This window comes from Cynocephalus volans, chromosome 3, assembly GCF_027409185.1.
Source record: "Cynocephalus volans isolate mCynVol1 chromosome 3, mCynVol1.pri, whole genome shotgun sequence".
Classification (NCBI taxonomy): Eukaryota; Metazoa; Chordata; class Mammalia; order Dermoptera; family Cynocephalidae; genus Cynocephalus; species Cynocephalus volans.
Window position 1 is genome coordinate 181,983,823 of NC_084462.1, and position 27,662 is coordinate 182,011,484.

Consider the following 27,662-nt stretch of genomic DNA (forward strand, 5'->3'; position numbering starts at 1 on the left):
CTCTACAGTAGCGGTAATGACTGCACATTTCCACTAGTGTTGTGAATCCCTTTCTTTCTCTCTTTGATGGCAGTAGGTAATTTCAGTTTACTTGTAATTCTGATTATTCCAGGTAGGTCTGGGTTTATTTTTTAAGGACTTTAACACCTGGTCATCAACTTCAGACAAAGACAGCAGCCTTGGAGTTAGCACCTTCTCTAGACTCAGTCTATGTCCAGAAATTAATGGCATTGTGTTGTTTCATTGTGTTTATATTTTTCAATTTACATGTAGCAAAATTGACATTTTTATGGAAATATCTCTCAGTGATAATAAATTTATATGTAACCATCACCACAACTGGGATACAGAACAGTTCCATCTCCTCAAAAAACTACTTCATACTTTTTTTTAAAACACGTACCATATAACTTACTTTTTTTGAAGGTATCTTGCATTTATGATGGATTTTTTTCTGGGTTTTGCCATATATTTTAATGTTAAAGGTTAAATTATTTTCTACCTGCAAGTAATGTGAATAGCTTTCCGCACGTTTGAACCAATTATAAAAAAATGACATACCACGTGTGTTAAGTGTCTTTTTTAATTGAAAAACTAACAAACTGTCTCGCTATATTACCCCACCCCTGCGGAAAAAAAACCCTCACAAACTAGGTAGTAACTGAGTTCCTAGGCGATATATTCAGAGCTGAGAGGATTAAAAATAAAACAAGTCCTCAGACCCACTTAAGGCAGTCCTGCTACATACAGGCTAATCAATTATCAGTGGTACTTCTTAACTCTAGGAGGCTGGAAGACATCCTAATGACCCCACTCAGAACATTTGCTTCAGGTTGCCTTTTTCCAGTTTTCAACCCATGAATAAAGGTGATATTTTATTAATTTCGTTTCAGAAAACTTTTCGCAAGTAGTTTTATTTGCAATGCCAACTTTTAAAAGGTTACTAAAATTAACTGGACAATAAACTAGGCAGAAATCACTTTACAAAAAGAGGGAAAGCCCCAAATGCTACTTTGTATAGAGAACCCACAGATCAATTTTATTCAGAGCTAAGAAAAAAGAAACTTTCAATCATACTAGAAGAAACTCAGCCACAAGTTTGGAATCTTGTACTCAAACTACATGTGCACTGAGGACAATATTCTGTTGATACAGTTGACTTGCTGCTGCATTTGTCCACCGTTTGATAGTAACAGTGATAAACAGCAGTGCAACTAGTATTTGGAACAGTCCTCATGGTGTTACAGTGTCAGGCACAACATTGCACCACTGGTTCTCTGAGTACCTGAGCTTCCTCTTCATCATTTTTGATACTGAAGGTCTCGCGGATCTCCTCAGGAGTTTTCCCCTTGATCATATTGGCAACAGTGTTGCATGTAACATCAAGCAAACCTATGTGTGAGTAGTTTGCAGCCAGAATAAGTTCAAAAAAGCGTCCCTTGGTCAACTTCCAGGAATTCTTGGTCCTACACAAGGATATCATCTGTTCATTTTTCTTTGTTCTCATCATCCTCAGGAGGAGGAGGAGGGTCATCCATGTGGGTGCACTACTGAATGACCTTTTAAAATACTACTGCATTAACATTTGGTCAGAGAACTGGGTCATCTTCATCATCCATTCCCAAATCTTCCAGCATGGTCTTGATAGTCACTGATTGTTTGGCATTTTCCACATCAACTTCAAATGTCTGTCCATCAGAACTCTGCCACTTAATTGAAGGTGAGGTGTTTGGTCACAAAGAGACAAGGGGCCAGATGCTGACAAGACTGGGGTAGTGTCAGCACAAGCAGAAGAGAAGGATGGAGGACAAGGCCACTCTACCTCATCCTTTTCTTAACCCTTCTCCCACTCCTATCCCCTGGAAACCTTTGATCCATTCTATGTCCCAGTAGTTTTTGCCTTTTTCAGAATGTCATGTAAATGGACAGTAAGTAACCTTTTGACACTGGCTTCTTTCATCCAGTGTAATGCTTTGGAAATAATCCATGTTGTTGCATGTATCAATGGTTCCTTTATTTTTATTGTTGTGTACTATTCCAATGTGTGGATGAACCAGTTTGTTTATTCATTTACCTTATCTTTTTTTTTTTTTTTTTTTTTTAAATAAAGTAGATGGACCAGTAAGGGGATCTTAACCCTTGACATGGTGTTGTCAGCACCACGCTCTCCCAAGTGAGCTAAGGAGCTATCCCTGTGTAGGGATCCGAACCCATGGCCTTAGTGTTATCAGCACCACACTCTCCCAAGTGAGCCACAGGCTGGCCTTTTCCTTATCATTTTGCATTCACACCAGCAGTGTGTGAGAGTTTCAGTTATTCTTCATTTTTCTCCATTCTTGGCATTGTCTGTCTTTTATTTTAGACATTCTGATAGGTATATAGTTGTTTCTCATCATGGCTTTAATTTACTTTTCCTTAATAGCTAATGCAGTCGACCATCTTTTGATGTGATATGCCATCTGTATACGTACTTTGGTGAAGTGACTGTTCAAATCTTTTGCCCATTTTTTAAAAATTGGGCTATTTTCTTATTTCGAGTTTGGAACTTTTTTATAGATTCTGGACAAAAGACTTTTGAATGTGCAATTTGCACATGTTGTCTCACATTCTGCAGTATATCTCAGCAGTGTCTTTTGCAGAGCAAAATTTTTAAATTTTGGATTAATCACAATTTACCATTTTTTTTCTTTCATGGATTATGCTTTTGATGTCATATCTAAGAACTCTTTTCCTAAACTAAGTTTATGAAAATTTTTTCATGTGTTTTCCTAAGTTTTGTAGTTTCAGGTTTTATGTTTATATATAACATCCATTTTGAATTAATATTTCAAGGTGTGAGGTATAGATTGAGGTTCACTTGTTTTGCATATAGAGGCACAATTGTTATAAATACAAAAGAGCACCCTTTCTCCATTGAGTTGCTTTTGCACCTCTGTTACGAATCAGTGGACCAAATGGGTCCGTTTCTGCACTGTCTTCTGTTCCATTGATCTATATGTCTATCCTTTTGCATTGAATACTGTGCCTCTAGGTAGTAAGCCTTTAAAATAGAGTACTGTATCTTCCAACTTTGTTCTGGCTATTTTGGTCTCTTTGCCTTCCCTTCTCTCCTCCATTTATCTATCATTTTGTCTGTATCAGAATGGACATATAGATGGTTATTTTATTACTGTCATTTATTTTGTTGCTCAAATTGTTCCATCTTTGGCCAGTGGAAGATAAGTCCAGTCAATCTTTGAACAGTTTCTTACTTTTTGGCGTAACAAGTTATTTCAGGGACATCTTTCAATTTCCCATCTTAACACTGAGATCAACCACTTCTCCAAGGAGCCCTATTTTCTTTTATTGAGAATGTTTTTTAAAAACTACATCTGGGAGCTAATGTGCTCATTGTTGCTAAGTGGTCATTGCATCAAAGCCTTCTCAGTGGACAGAGCTGGGAAATAAATGTATGTATGTATGTGTGCATGCATGTATGCACATATCTATAGTTCTGTTTATATTGAAAACTATGACTTAATGCTGTTACCATTAGTTCCTATCCTGTACCATAGAATTCTTTCTAGACTTCTCCTTTCTGTATTAGTAACTCTTTCATTCAGCATAATTATTTCAAGGTTCATTCATGTGGTTGTGTGTTTAAATAGTTGATTCCTTTTTATTGCTGTTACATTCTATTGCATGGATATACCACAATGTTAGGAAACTGCTAGATTTTTTCCCCCAAAGTAATAGTACCATTTCATATGCCCACTAACAGTACTTGAGAGTTCCAATTCTTCCCTATTATCACCAAACCTTGGTATTGTCAGTCTCTCTCCCTCTCTCTTTTTTTTTTTGGCAGCTAGCGGTAAGGGGATTTGAACCCTTGACCTTGGTGTTACCAACACTGTGCTTTAACCAACTGAGCTAACTGGCCAGCCTCGTCTTTTAAAGGTGTTGTCAGCACCATGCTCTCCCAAGCGAGCCAACCAGCCATCCCTATATAGGGAATTCAACCTGCGGCCTTGTTGTTATCAGCACCACACTCTCCCAAGTGAGCCATAGGCCGGCCCATCTTGTGTGGTTTTAATTTGCCTTTCTCTGATGACTAATGAGTAATGATTTTGAACATCTTTTAATGTGTTTATTTGCTATCCTTGTACCTTCTTTGGTGACATGGTGTTATAGTTTGAATGTCCCCTCCAAAACTCATGTTGAAATTTTATAGCCAATTAAGAGATGATTAGGCCATGAGGATTCCACCCTCATGGTGGGTTTAATGCCTTAATAAAATGGAATGTGCTCTCTCTTAGCCCTTTGCCCTCCAGAGGATGAAGCGTTCATGGAGCCATTTGGAAGCGGGGACCAGGCCCTTACTAGACATCAAACCTTCTGGTGTCTTGATCTTAGACATATTCTAGGTTATTGTGTTTTAGTGGCACAAAATGTAAGACAAGCACCTATTCAAATCTTTTGCCCACTTTTTAAAAATTGGGTTATTATTTCCTATTGCTAAATTTTGAGAGTTTTAAAAATATATACTCTAAATACAAGTCTTTGTTAGATATGTTATTTGTAATTCTTTTCTTTCAGTCTCTGGCTTGACTTTTCATTTCTTTAATCATGTCGCTAGGAGAGCAGAAGTTTTTATTTTGGATGGAGTCCAACTTATGAATTTTTTTTTTTTCGTGGATGGTCCTTTTGGTGTTGTATCTAAGATCTCCTTTTCTAGCCCAAGGTCAAAAAATTTTTCTCATGTTTTCTGGAAGTTTTATAATTTTTGCTTTTTGACAGAACATTTATTTCTGTCATCCATTTTGAGTTAATTTCAAGGTAAGGATCCAAGTTAATTTGTTCTTTTTTTTTTTTTTTTTTTTGCATGTGATATTCCATTTGTTCCTGTATCATTTGTTGAAAAGATTATTTTTCTGTTTCATTTTCCTTTGCACTTTTATGGAAAAATTGATTAACCCTATTATATTTGTGCTTCTATTTTTGGACTCTGTTCTATTCCATTTATTTCTGTCTTTGTGACAGTACCACACTTTCTGGATTACTGAATCTTCCTCCAACTTTGTTATTTTTCAAAATTGTTTTGGCTGTTTTAGGCGCTTCACATTCCTTTATGAATTTTAGAATGTCTATCAATTATTGAAAAAGAGCATACTGGGATTTTTTTTTTTTTTTTTTTTTTTTTGGCAGCTCGCCAGTATGGGGCTCTGAACCCTTGACCTTGGTGTTGTAACACACTATTTGAACCAGCCAGCCCAGGATTTTGATTGGGATGGCACTGAATTCGTAGAGCAGTTTGGGGAGAATGCTATCTTAATAATATTGAGTCTTTTGATCTATATACATGGTATGTCTCTCCATTTACTTAGATCTTGTTTAGTTTCTTTCAGCAGCGTTTTCTAGTATTCAGTAAACACATTTTACCAGATTTATTCCTAAGTATTTCAGACTTGTTGGTGCTATTTTAATTGATAATTTTTAATTTCGATTTTGACTATTAGTGCTGGTATATAGAAATAGTTGATTTTTCTTGTTTTCTGCATCCTTGCCAAACTCATTTATTCTAGTAGCATTTTCTAGATTCTGTAGACTTCCTGTACAGACGAATATGGTGTCTGAATAAAGAAAGTTTTAACTCGACCTTTCTAGTGTGGATGCCTTTCATTTCTGTTTTGACTTTTGGTTTTTATTGGAAATACAGCAGGACATTTGTCTTTGTATTCCATTTAGGGTCTCTCTGCACACACCATTGTTGACTAAGTTTTATTTTTAGATTGTATGTAGGATTAACATATTTCTAAAAGTTAGAACTATATAAAAAGGTATACTCAAAGGTTGTCACCCTCATATAGTTTTTTTGGGGGGGGGCATATTCCTTTTTCCTCATACTTTACACCCTGTTTCCACCTATCAAATAAATTCACCTTTTAATCTTGCCTAATTCATGGTGTTCATATTTTGGGTCTCTCCCTTCCACTATTCCATCATTTTTCTTTAAAGTAACTTCCCTCCAGGTTTTAACAAAAGTGTAGAAATTTATTTTTTGTGAAAACCTAGAACACATTGATAGAAAAAAAATTTAATATTAGAAATATGGCACTTTCATTAAAAGAGGAATTCTTAAGCCAGATTTTATGAATTTCCTAAAGTTTTGTTTAGTGTGCGTGCGTGCGTGTGCGTGCGCGTGTGTGTGTGTGTGTGTGTGCGCGTGTGCGTGTGTGTGTACATACAAACATATGTATTTTGGTGCGTTTTTTCTGGAGAGTGGGGCTTATAACTTTCATCATATTTTCAGAAGAGTTTTTTTAAAGAAAATAAAAAATAAAAAGCCAAAATAGCCTTTAGAATGAATGAGTTTGGGCCTAACCAGTATAAAGACATGGTTAGTGAACCTCTTGTCTCTTGAGTCTTTTGTTACCTTTTCAAGATAGCGTTTTAAATGTCTCTGTTGTAATATATGACTGTTGCTTGCAGTTAATCCATTTCTGCATGTCACCTCAATACCTGGTGCTTGTAAACCTTTTGGCCTACTATTTTGAATCACAAATTTGAGGAATTTGAATGCACTTCAGAAGTTTCCTTTCAGGTTAAAATTTTTTAATGGTTATTTTTTAATAAAGCTGTTAAAAGAATCTTTGGATTACTATTGACAAGTCACTAAAAAGTTACTCTAGCAGAGAAGGGTTGAGTGTTCAAAGCACATATCACATTTTAAAAGAATCTTTGAGCAGTTTGCTGCATGTGTCTTCCTTTTTGGATGCTCATGTCTGAAAGCAGAGCAGCGTAGCATAGCATAGTGCTCAAACCCTTGGTCACAGTGGCCTCTCTGCCTGAGTTCATTCCTGGCTATGCCTCCTGTTTGCCAAATGATTTTGTTTCCTCACCTAACAGATGGCAATAATACTTGCATGTAAAATAAAGTAGGAAGGGACTTGGAAGTAGAAAGGTTTCAGCAGAATTCTTAGTGCCCCTTCCCCCCATCCTTAAGTTTCCTACACTGTGTGTGGGGGTTCCATTGGGGCGGGTTTAGGTGAAGGTTGGGTAATGTCATCATGTTCTGAGGCTTAAAGACTTTATTGCTTGTTAAATTATAATAAGAATTTTCTTTTTTCTTTCCACCAAGCCAAACTAGCAAGACGCAGTCAAGAACGAGACAATCTTGGCATGTTGGTCTGGTCACCTAATCAGAATCTGTCAGAGGCAAAACGTAAGTTCTGTAGCACCTTTATTTTCCACCTTTCTAATTCAGTGTAAGGTTTTAAAGGCACATTTGTAGCTAAAAGTCTCTACATATATTATAGTTCTTTTACATTTTTGAGTAGGTAACTTGAAGAGTTTGAAAGTATTTCTTCACTGTGGCCTGTCATAGTAATTTAAAGATTCCTAACCTGTGGTTTCATAATCTTCCATGTTTTTCAAAGTGCTAGAAGCTAATACTGAAGTAACTAGTAGAAAAGACTCAGAGTGGAAAGAAAATAATAAGCAGTGTATAACTCCCTCAGCTGGGAATTTATAGATTGATAAAGACAAAGAGTTGAACAAGTTTTAATTAATTAGATGGATTACAAAGGGCAAACGTATGTTATTGGAAATAGGCCTTATAATGTAAGACTTCAGCCTAGATGAAAGTAAAACTTTTGAATTGACTATTTGACAGTGTTTAAAATTTTATTAGGGTAAATATTCTGAGCTACACTGGATTTTCTTTTGTGGGGGTAGGGGTTCTATGGCCATTAATAATATTAATTATATTTTCTGTCCCTTCTGCTCAAATAATACCATGTAAGGTTAATTTTATATCTGATATATTATCATGTCTTCACCATTTTCAAAGTTTTTATTTTCTTCATAACTTAAAAGAGAGAAGGCAAACTAAATCCCCTTTTTGAGAATTTTTCAGTTGGGGGTGGTCCATGGATGTCATTTATGGGAGTTTGTTAACTAGGTAATCACATGAGAAGTTTTTGGTATAATGTGCCCTCTCTGGAGAAAAGGACGTTGGATTCTCAAAGGGGTTTTTGACAAAAATAGGTCAATAATCATTGCTCTAAAACATAAGAAATCTGTTAAATTGTGAGTAAAGGCTGGTGGAATTCTTAGACTTCGGTCAGGATTTCCCAAATTATATTTCGCAGTACTGAAATAGGTGTTAAGAGGCTGAATCAGAGAGATAATGCATATTCTGTATCCTCTTGAATATTCAAAACCTGTATTAGCATATTGACGGTGCTAAGAGCTTATATGATAAAGAAACATGTTTAATTTTGACCCAGAAGGATCCCTTTTTTTGTATAGTATCCTCTGTGGAGCATGGGAAATCCAACTATTCTTTTTTTTTTTTGGCTGCTGGTTGGTCTGGGGATCTGAACCCTTGACCTTGGTGTTATAACACTGTGCCCTAGTCAACTGAGTTAACTGGCCAGCTCCCTTAACTACTCTTAGAAATTTTAAATTTAGCAATATAAAATACTCTTCTCTGTCCAATCTGATTTTTTAAAAAAGAGTATCTTAATTTTACCTTCAGCAGGCTGCTGTTTTGAGTTTATAATGGAGAACAGAATAGCAGAGAAAAATTATTGGCATTTCTGATGCCTTTACCATGGTCAGAAAGACCTTTTAAAGTATTTCTTGATTTTTTTCCCCCTTTGAGCACTTGCAGTGACTTACAAAAGCAGTCTATTCCATTTTTGAACATGTTGTTCTTTCTCACTGAGACTGAAAATTTGCCTCTCTGTAATTTGTAAAGCTTTTTTTCCTCCAACTCTGCTAAATAAGTCTGCTTCCATCTGAGTCTTAGATATACAGTCATCCTATCTCCTTTACTGTCTGAACCCAAGTTAAACCTGCCTGTTAATTCAGGTGTGTTTCAGGTGGTTTTTTGGGTCTTTTTTCATTTTCTGTTGCCTTTCTGGATATATTTTCAGTTGGTCACATCTTACATTGTATGACTATTAAGAATAGTGAGCATTTGTTGAGCCTTTATGCTGAGCATAGTACATCCATCCTCCCATATTATTCAGTCTTCACAATCCAAGTTGAAGTTTTTGTACCCATTGTACAGATGGCATTCCACAGTTCAAAGATGGTTGTTTAGATTGTATTAGTATCTTTTATTTATTGTATTACCTATTGGACTCTTTGGAGTCAGAGTTTAATTTTAATATTATCTTATTTTTCCAAGATCTAGAAGAAAAGAAAAGAATATGGAAAGTTAATAAGTTTTAAAAGGGCGGTGTTGCCTAAAATAGATTTGCAGTTTTACTGTAAGCCCTGCCTGTATTGTTTAAAAGTTAAAATTTTAAAAACCAGTCTAAAAGTAACATATATTGCTGAAGGTTCAGAAGTCATAGAAAAGTAAAAAGAAGAGAGAACTCACCCATTATTTCATCAGCTAGAGATAACTGTTAACCATTTTGGGGTATATCTTCTAATCTTTCTTCCTGTGCATATTTATGTAAGTGAGACAATGATATGGTGTGTGTGTCTGTTGTCTTTGTGAGCATTGACCTAAGCATTTCCATGTTGTTAAAACCCCTTGTAAATATTTTAGTTAACTGTGCAGTATTACATGATATGGATATATCAGTGTATTTAACTGTTCCTCTTTTGAAAATTAAGGTATTTTTCCTAATTTGTTGCTATTGTAGAAGAAGCCTACAGTGAAAGACTGAATCATAGCGCTTTGTTTTGTTTTCAGTATTTTCTTAAGTTGTATTCCTAGGAATGGAATTGTGTGTTGTAGAGAATTTGCTTCATCATTCAAGTAAGAGAATGTGAACATAGTGTGGTTCTTTGGTGTGAGTTACGTTCCTCTGAGTAGGTTACCATTTGTGGAGCTCTGGGAATCATAGTCCTTGACTACTAGTCTAGTCCTACATAAGACTTAAAATGTAATAGGGCTGGCTGGTTAGCTCACTTAGTTAGAGCATGGTGCTGATGACACCAAGGTCAGGGTAGGGATCCCCTTACCAGCCAACTGCCAAAAAGGAAAAAAAACATGTAATTCTAGTGTTAATGCAAACAAGTATACAAAATTTTTTCTCTTTGTCATCTATCATTTTTCCTTCAACTCTCCTCCTCCCCAATATGTAGGCCAAAAAGAAGTATTTTCTACTTGCCTTTCTTTATTTTGAAAGAATGTGGAAGTCTTGGTTGTCCAACATTGATTCTGACTTTAGGTAGAAATAGGAGATTTAGGACATGTATACATTTCTAGTAGATATCCAGTAATTATGTGTAAAGATTTCTGTAGATTCCTGGCTTATCCTTGTACAAAGTGGCTGTTTAGAGCTCTGCCTCTTAGGGTTACTAAAAGTTTTTAAAATTTCGTGGGTATAAAAATAAATGCTATTGTAGAAAATTTAAACAATACGTAATACATAATATAGATTGTGAAAGTCCTTCCATAGCCATTATTTACAATGTATATGCTTTCCCTAATGTTTTTATGCATATTAATAAATGTATAAATTTTGTCACAACATATGAGCTGTATTATTTTCTCTTAAAAATATATATGGGACTTTGTTCCATCTCAGTACATCTATAGTTACCTCATTTTTGACTGTAACAACTATGAATATACCATAGTTTAATCTTTATTTTAAACAAAATTACCTATTGATGAATATTCAGAATCTTTCAGTTCTTTTTTTCTCTCTCTTTAAAAAAGCCATAGTGAACATTCTTATTTATTTAGTATAAATCTCTAGAAACAGAATTCCTAGGTTAATGGGCAAATATATCATTTTTTCTTTTCTTTTTTTAATCAAACTATATTTTATTTTATTATTTTTCTTATAGTCAGTATGTACTCATGGAACAATCATAATTATCTTTGCATGAAAATATCACTTTATTTTTATTTCCCCTTAAAATCTGCTCTTTTTAAAAAATTTTTTATTATTATTATTTTCTTTATATTCTATGATGTTGTGGAGCAGTTGGGAGGGAGCAGGAGAGGGGAAAGGGGAGGGGGATAAAATGGGAACAGGAGGAAGAAGCGGGGGCATGGTCAAGGCCCATGGCACCCTGCTCATTCTGCCAGGGGAGCCCAGGGGCCTTCTGGTGGCTGCCTGGTAGTCATCGCTGGGCTGGATGCAGATGTCGGCAGGGGAGGGGTGTGTGTGTGTGTGTGGCTGAGGCCTTTGGACCCCCACCAATCCGATTCAGGAGCCCGGAGAATAGACTTTATTTTTAAGAGCAGTTTTAGGTTCACAGCCAAATTGAGCAGAAATTATAGAGAGTACCCATATACCTCTGCTGCCAGATACCCACAGCCCCCACTGTCAACATCCTTCAGCATCCTGAACATCCTGCACCTGAGTCCATCAGAGGATATGTTTGTTACAATCGATGAACCTTCATTGACACTTTATTATCATTCAAAGCTTATCATGTACTGCTTACATGAGGGTTCATTCTTGTGTTGGATGTTCTAAGGGTTTTGACAAATGTATAATTACATGTGCACCATTAATTGTAGTATCATACAGAATAATTTCACTACCCTAAAAATCCTTTGCTCTGCCTGTTCATCCCTCTCTCCCTCCTAACCCCTGGCAACCACTGGTCTTACTGTCTCCCTAGTTTTGCCTATTCCAGAATGTCATACAGTTGGAATCATATAGTATGTAGCCTTTTCATATTGGCTTCTTTCACTTAGTATGTATTTAAGGTTCCTCCATGTCTTTTCATGGCGTGATCGTTCATTTCTTTTTAGTACTGAATAGTATACCATTGTCTAGATGTACCACAGTTTATCTTGTGTACTGTCATGCTGAAAAAGCACTCCCTGGCCTCCCAAAAAAGACTGTATGTGCACACACACACACACACACACACACACACACACACCAATGTTTTCTTCTGTCTTCCCCTCTTTATTTACACCATTGTTCTTTCTGGAATTATTAAATTTATTTTTCTTCACTTGTGTTTGTATATATGTACTTTGGTCTGTGTCTGCACTCCTGATTTTGTTTCATTGTTCTGTTTTTTCCTGCCTTAGTATTATTTTCATTCCTTTCAGTGTTCTTGACTCATGTATTTATTTTTTTAGGTCAGTCTTAGACTTGTGTTATTATCAAGTTCTTTCCAATGGTATCTCAATTGGGGTTGGATTGAATTTGAGGGTTTTTTGTGAGAACTGATTTCCATTCACATTTTTATTGAACAGCTTGTGTGCCTGATAGTGTGCTAGTAGTGAGGGATTCAGGAAACTTGTATTCTAATGGAAGGGGAAAGGGAAAGTGAACATGTGAGCAAGTAATTTATATGTATTTTCTCTAGTCTAAATGTTCTTTTTTAAAAAGCAAAAACTGAGGTCTAGAGAAGTTAAGTCAAATGTTTAAGATCCCCCAGCTAGTTAGTAGCCAAGTTTGGGCTTAGATCTCCGGTCTCCAGAGTGTATTTACTACCCCTGTCTGCCTTCATTTGCTGCTTCATTTAATAAACTATAATTAAATACTTAAAACATTACTAATATTACACTAGTTGGTTTGGGCTGTGTCTAAGTAAAACTCATTTAATGGTAGATACTACCTATGGGGTATGCCTAGAAAATGTGCCTCGGAGAGACACATTTCATGTAGAGGAAATGTGAACAATTTCCAGCAGCATAGATGAGAACAATAGAGTTTAAATAGTATTATATTAAATGATCATGGAAAATTACTTGATGAAATAATGACAAGAGATTTAGGGGCAAAGTACTGAAGGAAGTAAAAACAATCTGCCATTATGTGGTGGAATCTGGAGGGTGGCAGACAAGAGAAACTGAAAAAATGTCCACTGATTGCAACATTTGAGGACAGTTGACTCTTCCGTTATCGTAGCATCAAGCGTCTCCTATATACTATTCAGTGTTGTGATGTTCCCTGTGGGACTCAGCAGAAGGTGCTAGCTTTTCCTGGGTAGAAACAAGGAAAGCGTTGGAGATGCTTGACATTTGAGACAAATGTCAAAGCGTGACTAGAAGTCCGCTGGCTGGACAAGGGGCACAAGTGCACTCTAGACAGAAGAAATGGCAGCATTTGCATTTGCAAAGGCACAAAGGTTTGGGAGGAAATCTAGTCCTTTACTTGTCACTGACATGCCTGGCTATGACAAATGTTGTCCTTGGGAAGTGAGAAGTGGTGAAACTGGAAAGGCAGGCTTCTTAAAGGATGAAGATCCCTTGAAGGATTTTTAGCTAGAAGTGGTATGATTTCTATGAGAAAGTTCCTGACAGCCTTGTCGTCCAGAGAAGAGTAGGGACTAGAGGCAGCGTGTGTTGATGCAGTTCCAGGTGAGAGAAGTTGATGATCTTCACCAGGCCAGTGCTGCTAAAGGGAAATGTGATGGAGGTCAGAAAGTTAGATCAGCGGTGTCAGGAGCATCTGAACTGTCTCAAAGGAGATGGAGATCGTAGGATTGTGGGGCTAGGTGGGTGGTCCAGGTAGCCTTTAACATGCCTGTAAAAACTATTAAATACTATTCAGTATAGGTGCTGTTCCTTCATTTATTCCACACATTTCTACTGAACATACTTATGAGGCTCTATGTTTCTGTGATATATGTCATTTCTCCCTAGTCCCTATTGTGATACTATGCACCTGCCGTCTGCATGGATTCCACACCCACCTCTGGTCATACCCCTTAACTCATTCCAGGCTGCCTTCCCTTGAGGACTCCCTCTTTATCCCATTTGGTCTGCACTGCAGGTGCCCACCTTGCACCTAATGGCTTTAGGACATCACCTCATCTGTTCTTGGGGATGCTGCTGTACTGTACAGTGTACTTTTTACATATACCTCTTGTCCCTATGCTTGCATGTCGACCCACACAAGATTTGGACTTCATAAGTGGTTGAAGATTAGCAAAATCAAGTGGGCAGAGTAAGAACAAGAAATCTCAAAAAGTTTTTTTTTTTAAGAAAAACAAAAGAAAAACCAGGTAGTCTTCTCTTCTTTGAATGTATCAGATATTAGGCTCAGTCTGGTCCTTTTTACTGACTTATGTGAAATAAAAATGTTTACCAAAGCAAGTGTGGTTAAATATAATGTAAAACCATGGCCTTGGGAGTCATAGGGAAAAGCGTAGGTTCGGAAAGGAAATAGTCTGAGGATAACTTTTTGTTGTTTGATTTTTTTTGTTTTTTAAAGGTTGGGCTTATTTAAAAAGGCGAATTGTAGCTAGAGGGGAAACCCATGTACAGTTATACCCACTGTTGATAGTTGCCTGAAGGAGCAGATTTTCCTGACTGGGCTGCTGTTGCCTTGGGTGTAGAATTTTAGCAAGGTAACTTTCAGCTATAGTCTTGCTCGCTTACGCACTATGGGTTTTATAAATTATGTGTAGTAAGTGCTTGTGCAGTTATTTAGGTGTTTGACTGCATTTTGTTTTTTTATTTTGTAAAAATGAGGAAAAACTGGTACAGAAGCATGGATCTCTTCTCTGTGTGAAAATAGACAAAGACAGAAATTATTAGCTGTCCCAAAGACAGTCTGACTTTTTTTTTAAAGCTGGCTATTAACTGAAAAAACACGTGACATACTAGATGTATAGAATTTAAACTTGTATCAAAAGGCAAGGATAAATTAGGGATTTTTTATATAAGTTTTAGCATTATTGGAACAGGAACCCTCTTTATACCTGCAACATATGCAAAAGTTGTTTCTGCATTAGGACATTTCATTTCAGTGCTTATTTTCAAGGCTACATTGTGTATGAGATATATATATATATGTGTGTATTTATATATTTGTTTTTATAAACTTTCATGTAGATATATAGTAAATGTCAGGAGTCTCTTTTCAGAACATCCCAGTGGTTTTCCAGTTCACTGTAAATTAAAACTGAAAGGCAGTTGCAGCAAGGCTGTACATAGTCTGACCCCACTTCTGCCCTCTTGAACTCATCCAAAATATCCTCCATAGGGCCTTCTTCCTTCCCTTCATCTAGAATACTCTTCTCCCAGATGTCCACATGGCTCCCTCCTTCAGTTACTTCTGGTTATTGCTTAAGTGTCACTGTGTCAGAGAGCATTATCTGACCACACTTATAAAATAGGAACCACTCACCATCTCATCTAGCTTTATATCCTTCATTCCACTTATCATCCCCTGACATAGTATTATTTATTTTATGTCTCTCTCCACTATGTGGTAAAACTGAGTGCAGGGACTTGGAATATTTAATTCTCTTTCAATCCCCTCTTGGCATGTGGTAGGTGTACAGTAAATACTTATTGAATGAATGAGAAGTTGGTGGGTGTGTGGAGATTCTTCTGTTTAGAGATTTGCAAATACAGGCTTTCAGCTATTTGCTCTGCAATTTAGGTCATCTGCAATCCTGTAACATTTTCTTCTTTGCCACTCATCTTGTGGTGACCATTTATTTACTCAGTAATTATTTGAGTGACTATCTGTGTACCAAACACTGTAGGCACTGGGACAATCTGACAAGTCCCTGTCCAAGTGTAGCTTACAGTGTAGAGGGAAACTGCCTGGGTAAATTATAAATTCATTGTGAGTTGTGAAGGAGAAGTGTTCTTAAAATTCGTGCCTGATAGTTCTTTGACTGGAGTGTGAGCCAGGAGTACGGATGGGATCAGTCTACATTGGCCTGGTTTTCAGCTTTTTATAAATATGTGGCTATAGAAGAGGTTGAAGTTTGTGATTAAAGTGAGTTTTTTGAGTGTGTGAATATTATTTTTATCATCCTTATTCTTTTTTAAGTGTTCTAGAGTTAGCTAAAATGGGCAAAACTTACTAGAACAGACATAGGACTGAATGAGCTGAATTTAGAAACTGTAGTGGAAGCCTTCCATTAAACAAAGAACTACTTCACCCTTTAAATCATATTAATATGTCTTACCTTCATCCTTTTAAACTTAAAAAAAATTTGTTTTCTTCAGTTATGATTTATTTATCCTTTCTGTTGACAGTGGACATTTGATTCCAGTTTTGACTTTTACAAATACTACTACTGGGAGCATTCTTTGACCTATTTCTTGATGCCTGTCTGGAATGTAGATGCTCAGATCTGAAAGATCAGTGCCAAATTATTTTCCAAAGTGGTCAAACTGGTTTACACTGCTACCAGTAAAATGCAAAATTTATTTGCTCAGCGTCCTCTCCAATACTTGCTATTGCTGGACTTCTACATTTTAGACGGTCTAGTGAGTACAGCATTGTTTCTCATACCAAGGTGTCTTGCTATTTTTGTTAGGTGTGATAATGGCACTCTGATTATAAAAAATATGCCCACATTTTAAATTATTTATGTAGGGATGACATGTATTAACTGGGATTTACTTTAAAATTCTTCAGCAGACATAAAGCACATTTTGGGGTCAATTCCAATTCCAGATTGGAATACAGATGCACATGAAAGTAGTGTTTCAATTTTTAGTTTTATGTTCTGTGTTTAGTAAGAGAATATACCTACTCTTAGAAAACACATGCTGGATATGTATTGGTTTTGTTTTTTTTTTTCTGATGGTGTCTCCAGGTAGAACAAGCTGAATACATGAAACTTACTCTCAAGTGGTTCAGGAAAAAATTACGTATATACGTGTAAGCTTGTTTTTATTATTAAAAGTAGTCTATAATTCCTTTATTCCACCATGTGGATATAAACACTCTTAAAATTTAATTCTTTTCTAAATGCTGTGTGCACTCTGATTTTAAGCATAAATTGTATTGTACTGTATGTAGTTTTTCTACTTTAATTTTCCTGTGATTAAAAATTAACCTGTTTTGATCCTGAATAATAGCCTATCTTGTAGCTTACTTAGTTTAACCATGTCCCATTCTTGAACATTTAGACTTTATTTTTTCCTACTATAAATAACACGTGAGTAATCAGGAATTTATAATGTCCTTTCTCAGTAGAAAAGAAAGTCCTCCTTGATTCTGCAGATCAGGTTTCCCAGTTAAATGCATTCATAGTTCTTTTTTTCTGGCACTTATGACAATTGGAATGAGTTATTTGTGTCATTATTTCTCCAGCCAGACTTGTGAGTTCCATAAGGCCAGAAATTATCTGTTTTAATCATGGCTATAGAAGCAACACTGTGCACACAGTAGGCCTGAAAGATTTGTTGAATCAATGGAGAATAGTTCAATGTAAAACTTGTTACTTTACAATAAAATATCACTCTGCTGCAACTTACTTCGAAAGCTTTTGTTTCTATAGTAGCGCTTATTGAGGGCTTCTTTACTGGATGAAGAAAAACCCCACAAGATTAAGGTATTGTGAATGGTAGCACTTAACAGTGGAAAAACCTGCCTCCTTTGAACACACGTGTCCCTCATATTTCCCCTATGTCACAGTGAGATTTAGCCCCGTCTTCAGAGCTAAGAACCCAGGGGGAGGGGAAGTAGCCTGTCCCAAAGCATGTTGTGGCAGAGCCTCCCTCTGTGTTTCCCCTGTCATTTGAATCTCATTTAGGAGCCTTCCTCCCCTGTCCGTAGATGGATCTAGATGGTTTGTACTGAGGGAAGGACTGTTATGTATAAGTATGTTGGAAGAAGCAGTGTTAAAGGACATATTTGTATACAAGCTACAAGGAGTTACTAGGATTTGCAGACTTTGAAATCCTTCTTCTGACCACATGACCACCTCCTTCCTCCCTTTGCCACACCCCTCAACAGGAGGTGGGCTTGAAATCAGTAATTTTTAGGGCCGGCAGGCCCATGGCTCACTTGGGAGAGCGTGGTGCTGACAACACCAAGTCAAGGGTTAAGATCCCCTTACCGGTCATCTTTTATAAAAAAAGAAAAGAAAAGAAATCAGTAATTTTTTCTTGTTTTCTTGGCAGCTGACCAGTATGGGGATCTGAACCCTTGACCTTGGTGTTATCAACACTGTGCTGTAACCAACTGAGCTAGCTGGCCAGCCTCCAAATCAGTAATTTTTAAAAGAGCCTCTTCGATCACTGACAGGAAGTTTTTTGTGTGTGTGATTGAAATTGATGAATTTAAAAAACCTCAATTTATGTAGTAGTAACACAAAAAGCACATTTCTTTTTGTTTCTGTGATTCTGATAGGTTCATAATCTTTTTGTTACCAAAACTTAAAAATTTTGTGCTTGTTGAGATGATTTTTATCATATTAAAGTTGGGAATGTTTTCAAACCCATGCCCTTTACTCATTAATACTGTGCTCTAATTCACTAGTGGACAAAGTGGCCCATGATAATCACATGGGAGCATTATAAAAACAAGCTGTTGAACATCTAGAGTGCAGTTGGTTCTTTTCTTGAGCTGGGTGTATTCATTTTGTGAAAATTGACCTAGGTATATGTGTGTTTTTCTCTATGCATGGTTTTTTTTTTTTTTTTTTTTTTTTTTTTTAAGAAAATTATATACAAGGATACTTCAAAAAGTTCATGGAAAGATTCGTATTATCTTTGAATTCTGTCTTGCCACGAACTTTTTTTTTTTAAAGATGACTGGTAAGGGAATCTTAACCCTTGACTTGGTGTTGTCAGCACCACGCTCTCCCAAGTGAGCCACGGCCATCCCTATACAGGGATCCGAACCCATGGTCTTGGTGTTATCAGCACCACACTCTTCCAGGTGAGCCACTAGCCGGCCCTTTTCCACAAACTTTTGAAGTGCCCTCTTATATGCATAAAGTATACCTATATATTTATATATATGCATACCATAAACATATACATGTATACATGCATACATATACAAAACAGGGTGGAACCCAAGAGCCGTTATTTTAAAGAAGTTTATCAGATGATTCTGATCAGTCAAGATGGGGAACTACTGAATTGGATCACAGCTTTCATAGAGTTAAAAGAACTGGATTTGATTTCTCTTGCTAAGCCAATTCTGTGGTGGCGAACTACACCCCTGCCTCTTGTTGAATCTCACAAATGTTTATAAAGGAATTAATTTTTAATAATACTTTACATTTGTTTATTTTGACTCCCCTAATACTTTGTGAAGGATTAGAACTGGATATCTTATTCTGTTAGCTGAGGAAATGGGTTCAGCCAGCAAGTTCTCAGTAGAAACTAAGGACTTTGATTCATGGTCCAGGGCTCTTCCAGTAGTCGGCTGTGAGTGAGGTGATGGGTGAATCAGCAACGTCAGCCTTTGTTTTGTTTTGTTTTGTTTTGTTTTGTTTTGTTTTGTTTTGTTTTGTTTTGTTTTGTTGTTTAAATGTCAGGGTTTGTTACCTTTAGTCAAGGGGACGCAGACCATGTTTTGATCATGGCTTCTTCTTTCAGCTCATATTGTACAAAGCTAAATGTGTATGAGAGTAAATGAGATTGATTATTTTGAGTGCACAGTTGCCTGCTTAGGGCCAAGTGAAGTAAGGTGGAAGAGATTCAAGGGGGATAGAGTGTCACTGTGCTGATTTTGTTCTTTACGTTTGCTTTGGGCATTTTTAAGGAGAAAGGTGGATATTGTGTTGATTAATCACAACTGAATGTCATTCTAGTGTTTATTGGTTTTAAAGATGGGAGATTCTGCATATGATTTTCTGGACAGATATACAAACGAGTACTGGGGTAAGGGCAGAGGAATGCTCTTACCCTTTTTTAATTGGAAAAAGTTTTTTAATGCAGCATACAAAAAAGTTTAAATTTAACATTTAAAAACATTTTTAATTATTCATAAAATATCAGCTCTGGGAGAGACTTTGAACATGATTAATAGTCAATCCACTCTTATACTGATAAGGAAACAGAGGCATGGAGGGTGGGGTGGTAGAAATGATCTGAAGTCATACAAATTCATAGTAAGTGGAGGGAGGAGGTAGAGGCACTGTTAGGAAGACTAGATGCCAGAAGTTGCATTAAACGTGTATGGCTACTAGGGTGTTCATATTTTTTTTCTACCAGATCAGATGGTCTATGAGACGGGGTGGGATTTTGCGGTATTTACTGGGGAATGTGGGGGACTTACTCTATAAAGTGGATTTTTACAATAGTACATTAGGAAATACCATCTTTATAAAGAAAGTGCAATTGATTACCTGCTTGGAAGGACTGGTTGATTATATTATACTTTGGTAAAGTCTCTGTGGCTTATCTTGTTTATTGTGCCCTCTTTCCCACCTGAAGATATTCAGAGGGACCATTCAAATGTTAACTGTAGTGATGTCTTTGCCCACCAGGTGGCATAATTGCTTTACTTAAAGGATTTAAGCTCATTTTTCTTTTTTATTCTCAGTGAGTTACAGTGATAACTCATTTCTTATTTTAATAATAAAAGGAGATGCCACGATATTTGTTATCATATTCTTAAAGAAAATTTTGGCATGCTTAGAGTTATGCGAGAGAAATTAGTGTCATGTTTCCTCTGCAATACCTAATGCTACTACGAATGTTATAATAAATTTTTTAAAAAACTCTATTAAGGCTGTTAGCTTTGTCCTCAACCCACCTTATGGTGTCAGCCTATTGCTCTGCATAGAATATGCAAGATCACAAGGTGTTCTGGATCTCTGCAGTATTTAGGGGAGGGAAGGGTGAGGTAAGGTTACTGTGGCAGTTTTCATCTGCGTTCTTCCCCTTTTTTGCAATTGAATTTGAGACTCTTACTAATTAAATGTACCAAGGGCATTTAGTTCATTGGATTAAAACATGAATATGGAAACAAACGAAGCTTAGCACAAGGCATCCATCTGTTTCTTACCCTCAGTTTCTGTCACTTCCTTCATCAACCATGGTTCTATTTTCTTAACTCTTCAAGCTACATAGAATATGTTGATCCACCTTGCTTAGTTCCCTGTACATTCTTTTCTGAAAAGCCCTTCTCCCTCTCTCCTCTCCTTAAGAGAATGGATTGCACAAAGAGATTTAAGGCCTTGGGTTCTGGAATCAGATGCTTTGAGTGTATACAAGTCTTAATTCTGCCATTTACCAGCTAGCTATGTGACCCTGGCCAAATTACTTAACTTCTCTGAGGCTTGGTTTCTTCGCTTATAAATGGAAGTGATAATAGAATTATCAGGGAGGGTTAAAAAGATAATCCTTGTAAAGAGCTTAGAGCGATGGCTGGCACATAGCAAATTCTCAAATGTTAACTATTGTTTTTACTTAATCAGTATAGCTCTCGAATCTAGAAAGCTTTTCTTATCATCAGTATCATTATTTACTGACTACTTTGCATTCGCATACTGTCCTATATCTACACTGTTAACTTATGGATTTATGCTCTTTTCTGTTACCTGGGAAGTTGGTTCATTTTCACTTTTGTATTTTGGCCTGCTGTGTAATACAGTGCTCTATACGTATTAAGTGTAGTTCAGTAAATGTTTGACTAGGCTTTAAGAATTTTATAAATTTTCTTGATGAATGAGGATCTCACGCTCTACTTTTAAGTGATGTTAACCAAAAAAAATGAAACAAAAAAAAATTTACCTATGCTTTCCATAATGGTGAGTTCTTGTCTCTTAAAAAAAAAAAAAAAAAAAAAAAAAACCATTTGTTTGTACAGGCTGGGTATACTTATGGAGTTGGAGTGATGCACATCTTTATCTGACATAATTTAAGATTAGACCATTCTCCTTGGTTATTTCAGTGGGAAGTTTTAAGGTTTTTGTTGTTGTTTTGCAGCTGGCCAATACGGGGATCCAAACCCTTGACCTTGGTGTTATCAGCACCAAGCTCTAACCAGCTGAGGTAACCAACCGGCCAGCCCTGGAATTTTCAAGTTTTAAAAAATAGCACATTATGCAGTAATAGAATTGTTTTTAAAGGAGAGTACAGTTAACTTAGTGACTGATTCTTCTGCTTCCGACGGACAGATTGGAATATCAACTAAGCTGCATATGGCAGTCCCACTTCTTCTCGCATGCAGAGGACTCCCTGGTACTGACCGTGTGCATGGGGGAGGGCTGGTGGGTACAAATGCCCAGGCCCTGTAAGTGTCCTGGCATTTTCTTAAACTGCATGGACTTTGCTCATCATCGTGATCACAGTTTACTTCAGCTAGTGATTCTCTGCCCACAGCGGCTTCGTACTCTCAGATTAGGATTAACTCTAGTTAACCTTTAATCTTTTAGGTACAGAATCTAGATTAGTATCGCTGCTACAGAGATCAAAAGTATTGAAAAAGTCCCCAAGGATCCCTGTTTTGTTTTAGAGCAGTTTGTCTCAGGTAGCTTGTATTAATCTTGCTCCTCGTTCTGTTTCATCTTTTATCCATCTACCTTAAGCATCTGATCATCCCTTTGTTTTTTATGAGGGCAATTGGAGCGGATTTTATTTTCTTAGCTTGAAAGTTTGTTTTTGCTTTGCTTAAGGAAACCACGTGGGAGGTTTTGAAAAATGCACACTTTTCATTTTCACCACTGCCCCACCAGCAGCTACTGTTGTACTCTGTAAAAGAGTAGGGTGGGTAATAGGAAGGGAATGGCACTTGGATTCTCAAAAACTATGGTAGGTGTTTATGTCCCTCTGATATTGAAGAAAACAAGAGCTGAGGATTTTATAGAGTGGGAAGGCAGGAAAGAAAGAAGGCCTGTCAACAGCATTGTTTGTGCAGATGGCTACATTCTGAGTGAACACTAGTCCAGAACATTCCATGAGGAGGAAGAGAGAGAAGGAGTGCCTACTATGGCAAAGTTTACTCAGCTAGGTAATAACCCAGCTTTACTAGTGAGAGCTAATTCCTGGGAAGATCAAGGAAGTTGCTAAAGGTAACACAGTCACTAAATACAGTGCTTACTGTGTGCCAGGCATTGCTGTACAAACTCATTTTATTAAAAGACATAGCCAGGAATGGACCTGAGTCTTTCTTACCCCATACCTAATAGGTACTGCCTTTTACCTTGCTGGACGGAAAACCTTTTAGGGTGACGTACATATCACAGCACCCCTGGCATTCATTCAGCAGATGTTTGTCTATCCTATGTTGGACATTGGGAACAATGAAAAGAATAAAAAATTGTATATGTGCTAATGGGTATCAGATGGCAATTCTTTTACAGGTTATAAGGCTCCCTATGCATCAATTCATTTCTCCACAACCTTCAGACTACCTGGTAGACACACCAAGTGACTTCATTTAAGTACCTGTGATAGAGTTCTTTTTCTCTTTTCTTTATTTTATTTCATTTTTTTGGCAGCTGGCCAGTACAGGGGTTGAACCCTGGACCTTGGTGCTTCAGTACCGTGCTCTAACCAACTCAGCTAACCAGCCAGCTCTCTCTTTACTTTAGGTTTGAGTCCCCAGGGTGGTCTCCATAGAAATCTGAAAGTTGTGTGATTTTAAAGGCTGCCTTAGTAAGAATACCTTGTTGTTTGCAATATGGCACATATTATATCCAACCTCAGCTTCAGCAGTTGGTATCCACTGTGTTAGTCTGTTCTACTGTTACTACCACCAGTTAATTCTCATGTTAAAAAACAAAAACACATCCTTCAACAAATGTCTGTTCAGCTCCTTTGCCCATTTTTTAATTGGGTTATTTTTTTTTTTACTGTGTAGTTGTTTGTATATTCTGGAAATTAATCCCATGTCACATGTATAGTTTGCAGATATTTTCTCCCATTCTATACATTGTTTTTTCACTCTATTGATTGTTTGTACAGAAGATTTTTAGTTTGATATAATCCCATTTATTTATTTTTTTCTTTTGTTGTTTGTGCTTTGGGGTCTTATTCATAAAGTCTTTGCCCAGCCCTATTTCCTGAAGTGTTTCCCCTGTGTTTTCCTTAAGTAGTTTTATAGTTTCAGATCTTATATTTATGCCTTTAATCCGTTTTAAGTTGATTTTGGTATATGGTGAGAGGTGTGCAGGTCTAGTTTCATTCTTCTGCATACAGATGTCCATTTTTCCTAGCACCATTTATTGAAGAGGCAGTCTTTTCCCCAATGTATGTTCTTGTTGCGTTTGTCATAGATCAGTTGGCTGTAAGTCTGTGCGTTGCTTTCTGGGTTCTCTATTCTGTTCCATTCGAAGGAAGACATAAAAATGGCCAACAGGTACTTGAAAAAATGCTCAGCATCATTAATCACCAGGGAAATGCAAATCAAAACCACTTTGAGATATCATGTCACCTCAGTCAGACTGGTTATTATCAAAAAGACAAAATAACAAATGCTGGTGAGGATTTGGAGAAAAGGGAACTCTTTTACACTGTTGGTGGGACTGTAAATTAGCACTATAGAAAACATTATGGAGATTTCTCAGACAACTACAGATAGATCTACCATATGATCCAGCAATCCCACTTCTGGGTACATACCCAAAGGAACAGAAATCATCATGTCGAAGGGATACTTGCCCTCCCATGTTCATTGCAGCTCCGTTTACAGTCGCCAAGATATGGAGCCAACCTAAATGTCCATTGACAGATGACTGGATAAGGAAAATGTGGTATATATGCACCATGGAGTACTACTCAGCCATAAAAAAGAATGAAATTCTGCCATTTGCAGCAACGTGGATGAGTTTGGAGAAAATTATATTAAGTGAAATAACCCTGGCACAGAGGCAAAAATACTACATGTCCTCACTCAAAAGTGGGAGCTAAGAGAGAAAGAAGGAAGGAAAGAAAGAAAGACCACAGTGGCATGTTGAACTTGCAGAGGGAGAGAACAGACCTAGGGTTGTCAGAGCAGGGAGGGGGACGGGTTGGTGGGGAGAAAGGGGTATTGGGGAGACGTTGGGTGGGGGGACACAGGGAATAATTGCAGTTCGAGGTGTTGGGCATGCTGACAGCATTGATTTGCTCACCATGTCTTGAGCACAGGTGCTGACAGTCACCTCCTGTGCCATGAATATGTATAATCAATAATAATTAAAAAAAAAAAAAAAACCACAAATGAAAATGAGGTAGCATCTAAAGAATGCTTGTGTTTCCCTTGTAATTTTGAGCTAAATCTGGTTGGAGACAATGATGACAGGCTTAATAGGGCCTGTGACTCATGTAGCAGAATGGACTCTTGAGCAGATTGCATCTGCCCTGAGAACCCTGGGCAGGACGGCCTCCTGTGGCAGCCCACTTCAGGGCCTCCTGCATCCCTGTTTAAGCCTGTGCATTTATTTGCTTAAAGATCATGTGACTAGACAGGTGACTATGCATACATTCCTCATTCAGCTAAGGTAAATAACAGTATGCTCGCATAGTTGAAATTTTTCAGTATAAGTTTGAGGTTCATTTATTCATTCACCAAATGTTTAGTGAAAGAAGGAACCCTTAGAGCCATTGTTAGACAGAGTAAACAAGCAGACCTTCTGCAGGATTCAATTTACTGTAGAGTAAACAAGCAGACCTGCAGGGTTCAATTTACTGTAGATTGTTTTCTCTTTTCCCCTTATATTTTCTTTTTTTTTTTAAAGATGACTTCATGTTGTCAGCACCACTCTCTCCCACGTGAGCTAACTGGCCATCCCTCTATAGGGATCCAAACCTGTGGCCTTGGTGTTATCAGCACCACAATCTCCCAAGTGAGCCAGGAGCCGGCCCTCCCCCTTATATATTCTTGTTCCTGGCTCCTAGAACACATCTCATTACCTGCTTTTCATCATCTGACCTGTAATATGTTCGTGGGGCTAGTGTTCTGTCCTTTGCATCTAGGTCTCCTCCAGAATGAGCCTACACGTCACCCCCATCTCTCGGCAGGGTTCTGGCCAGGTGTGCAGTGAGCCATCTTTTACTGCAGCCTCACCTACAGTGGTGTTTCTTAGTACCTTGGAGCACTTTTGTTATTTGGCATAATCTACCCTGTTGTGAAGTGAAAAGCAAGGGACAAACACACTTTGGGACAATTCCTTCCTCCTCCCTCCCCCTACCTTTAAAATCATGAGTTTCAACTTTTATGATAAAGTCATTTAGTTTGTCATTCTCTGACTTTCAGGTAAATTGGAATTTTACTATATTCTGAGTGAAGTAACCAGTCAGTTTGTAAGTATTTTAAATATTAAATAGAAAATTAGTGCCTTAATATTGTTGCACTATAGGCAGTTGCAGTTTGAATTAGATTGACTTTTTCTTTTGTTGATGGGATATTTTTTCCCCAAACATTAGAATACATGCCTATGAAAGAGTTTGAATGCATTTTCTTTTTTTTTCTTTTCGTCTTTTTTGTGACCGGCTGCACCGTGCTCAGCCAGTGAGCGCACTGGTCATCCCTATATAGGATCCGAACCCGCGGCGGGAGCGCTGCTGTGCTCCCAGCGCCGCACTCTCCGGAGTGCGCCACGGGGTCGGCCCTTGAATGAATTTTCAAAACTGATTTCTTTTCTCTAAGTTAGTTGTCAATTATACCATAATTAGGGTGGTTGTGGTATAATTGAATAGCATACTGGGATTTAGAAGATCTGACTTTTATTAGGTCTCTTCCAGTTATATCTGTGTAACATTGGGCACATGTACCACTCAACCTATTTTCTTTAAGTTTGGTTATTACACCTGGAGAATGAGATTTTGGAGCAAGAGAGAATAATAATAGGAGCTAGTTCGGATTTTACTGTTTATTTCATACAATTCTGTGCTACTTGATTTTCTTTTTTGAGCTTGTGTTATTTCTATAATTCATGAAAGAAAATCGCACATGAATAGAAGGCAGTTCTGTTGACTAGCTAGTTCATTATTTTTCTGGTATACCTTGGAAGAACTAGAAAATTGGGGGAGGAAGAACCTTTATCTTCGGGAGTGGCAACTTCTGTAGGTTTAGTCAGTCCATTTTCCTTGGTATTTCCTTAGTGCTTGAAAGCTAGCACTTGCTACCTTATATTGGAGTATTTGAAAGTGAATACCAGGCATTGGGTCATTAATTACTATTATTACTATTTTACATTCTAAGATGTGGAACAGTGGAAGGAGAAGAGAGGGGCTGGGGGACAGGGCATGGTGGGGGTGCTGACCCAGAGCCAGCTCCTTCCCTGGTCTGGTTGTAGAGGGCATGGGCAGGGGGGCAGCGGGACACTAGATTTTTTTTACATAGATATGTCTTTCTTGTTCTTCACCCTCAGCTGAAACTAAAACCAAACCCCAATTTCATATTTGTTTTTACTGCTAAATGATTGTTTTTCAAAGTACCAAAGTAATTCTTATTTGTTGTAGAAAATTTAAGTAGAATCAAGTGTTTTTTTGTTTGGTGGGTTTTTGTTGTTATTGTTTTTAAAAGAAAAGACTGATAATTTTACCATCTGGAGATAACTGCTGTTAATGTGTGGGTATATTTATGTGGACGTTTTTCTGTGGGATTTATAGATGTACGATCTGTAATGGGACCATATTATATGACAATGCTTTGGTAATATCTGTTTTTTATTTTTAGTCTATACATGGCAGTCCTGAAACAAGGACTGCCATGAAAATACACACACACACACATGTATACATACATGAATACATACATATATGTGGGTGTATATACACACACACACACATACATACACATACATATATATGTATTCATATTCATGTGCTCCATCTCTCAGTGTGTTTACTGGGTTCTCATCTTGTTTTTCAGTGGATGAATACATTGCTATTGCCAAAGAGAAGCACGGCTACAACATGGAACAGGTAATGACATGGTTTGTTTTTCTGTTATTGTTCAAGGTGGGTTTTTATAGCCAATCCATTAAATGTTTTTCTTCTGTGTGTTGAATAGTGATGTTTCCTCATGAACAGCTTTTTGGCGTTATAATGAGACACTGGTCTTTTTCCTGCTCAATAGGGGTATTAGAGGCCCCAT

At 37.3% G+C, this 27,662-nt stretch overlaps 1 protein-coding gene and 1 pseudogene across 1 annotated transcript in view; one reads left to right on the forward strand and one right to left on the reverse strand.

The window, feature by feature from the left end:
• RCOR1 (REST corepressor 1) overlaps window positions 1–27,662 on the forward strand; it is a 121,983-nt gene that overhangs the window by 66,861 nt on the left and 27,460 nt on the right. The window contains exons 3-4 of the mRNA XM_063090932.1: window positions 7,118–7,201; window positions 27,438–27,490. Coding sequence (XP_062947002.1) covers window positions 7,118–7,201; window positions 27,438–27,490 — 137 coding nt within the window. The remainder of the gene's footprint in view (window positions 1–7,117; window positions 7,202–27,437; window positions 27,491–27,662) is intronic.
• Window positions 1,250–1,715, reverse strand: LOC134371777 (S-phase kinase-associated protein 1-like; annotated as a pseudogene).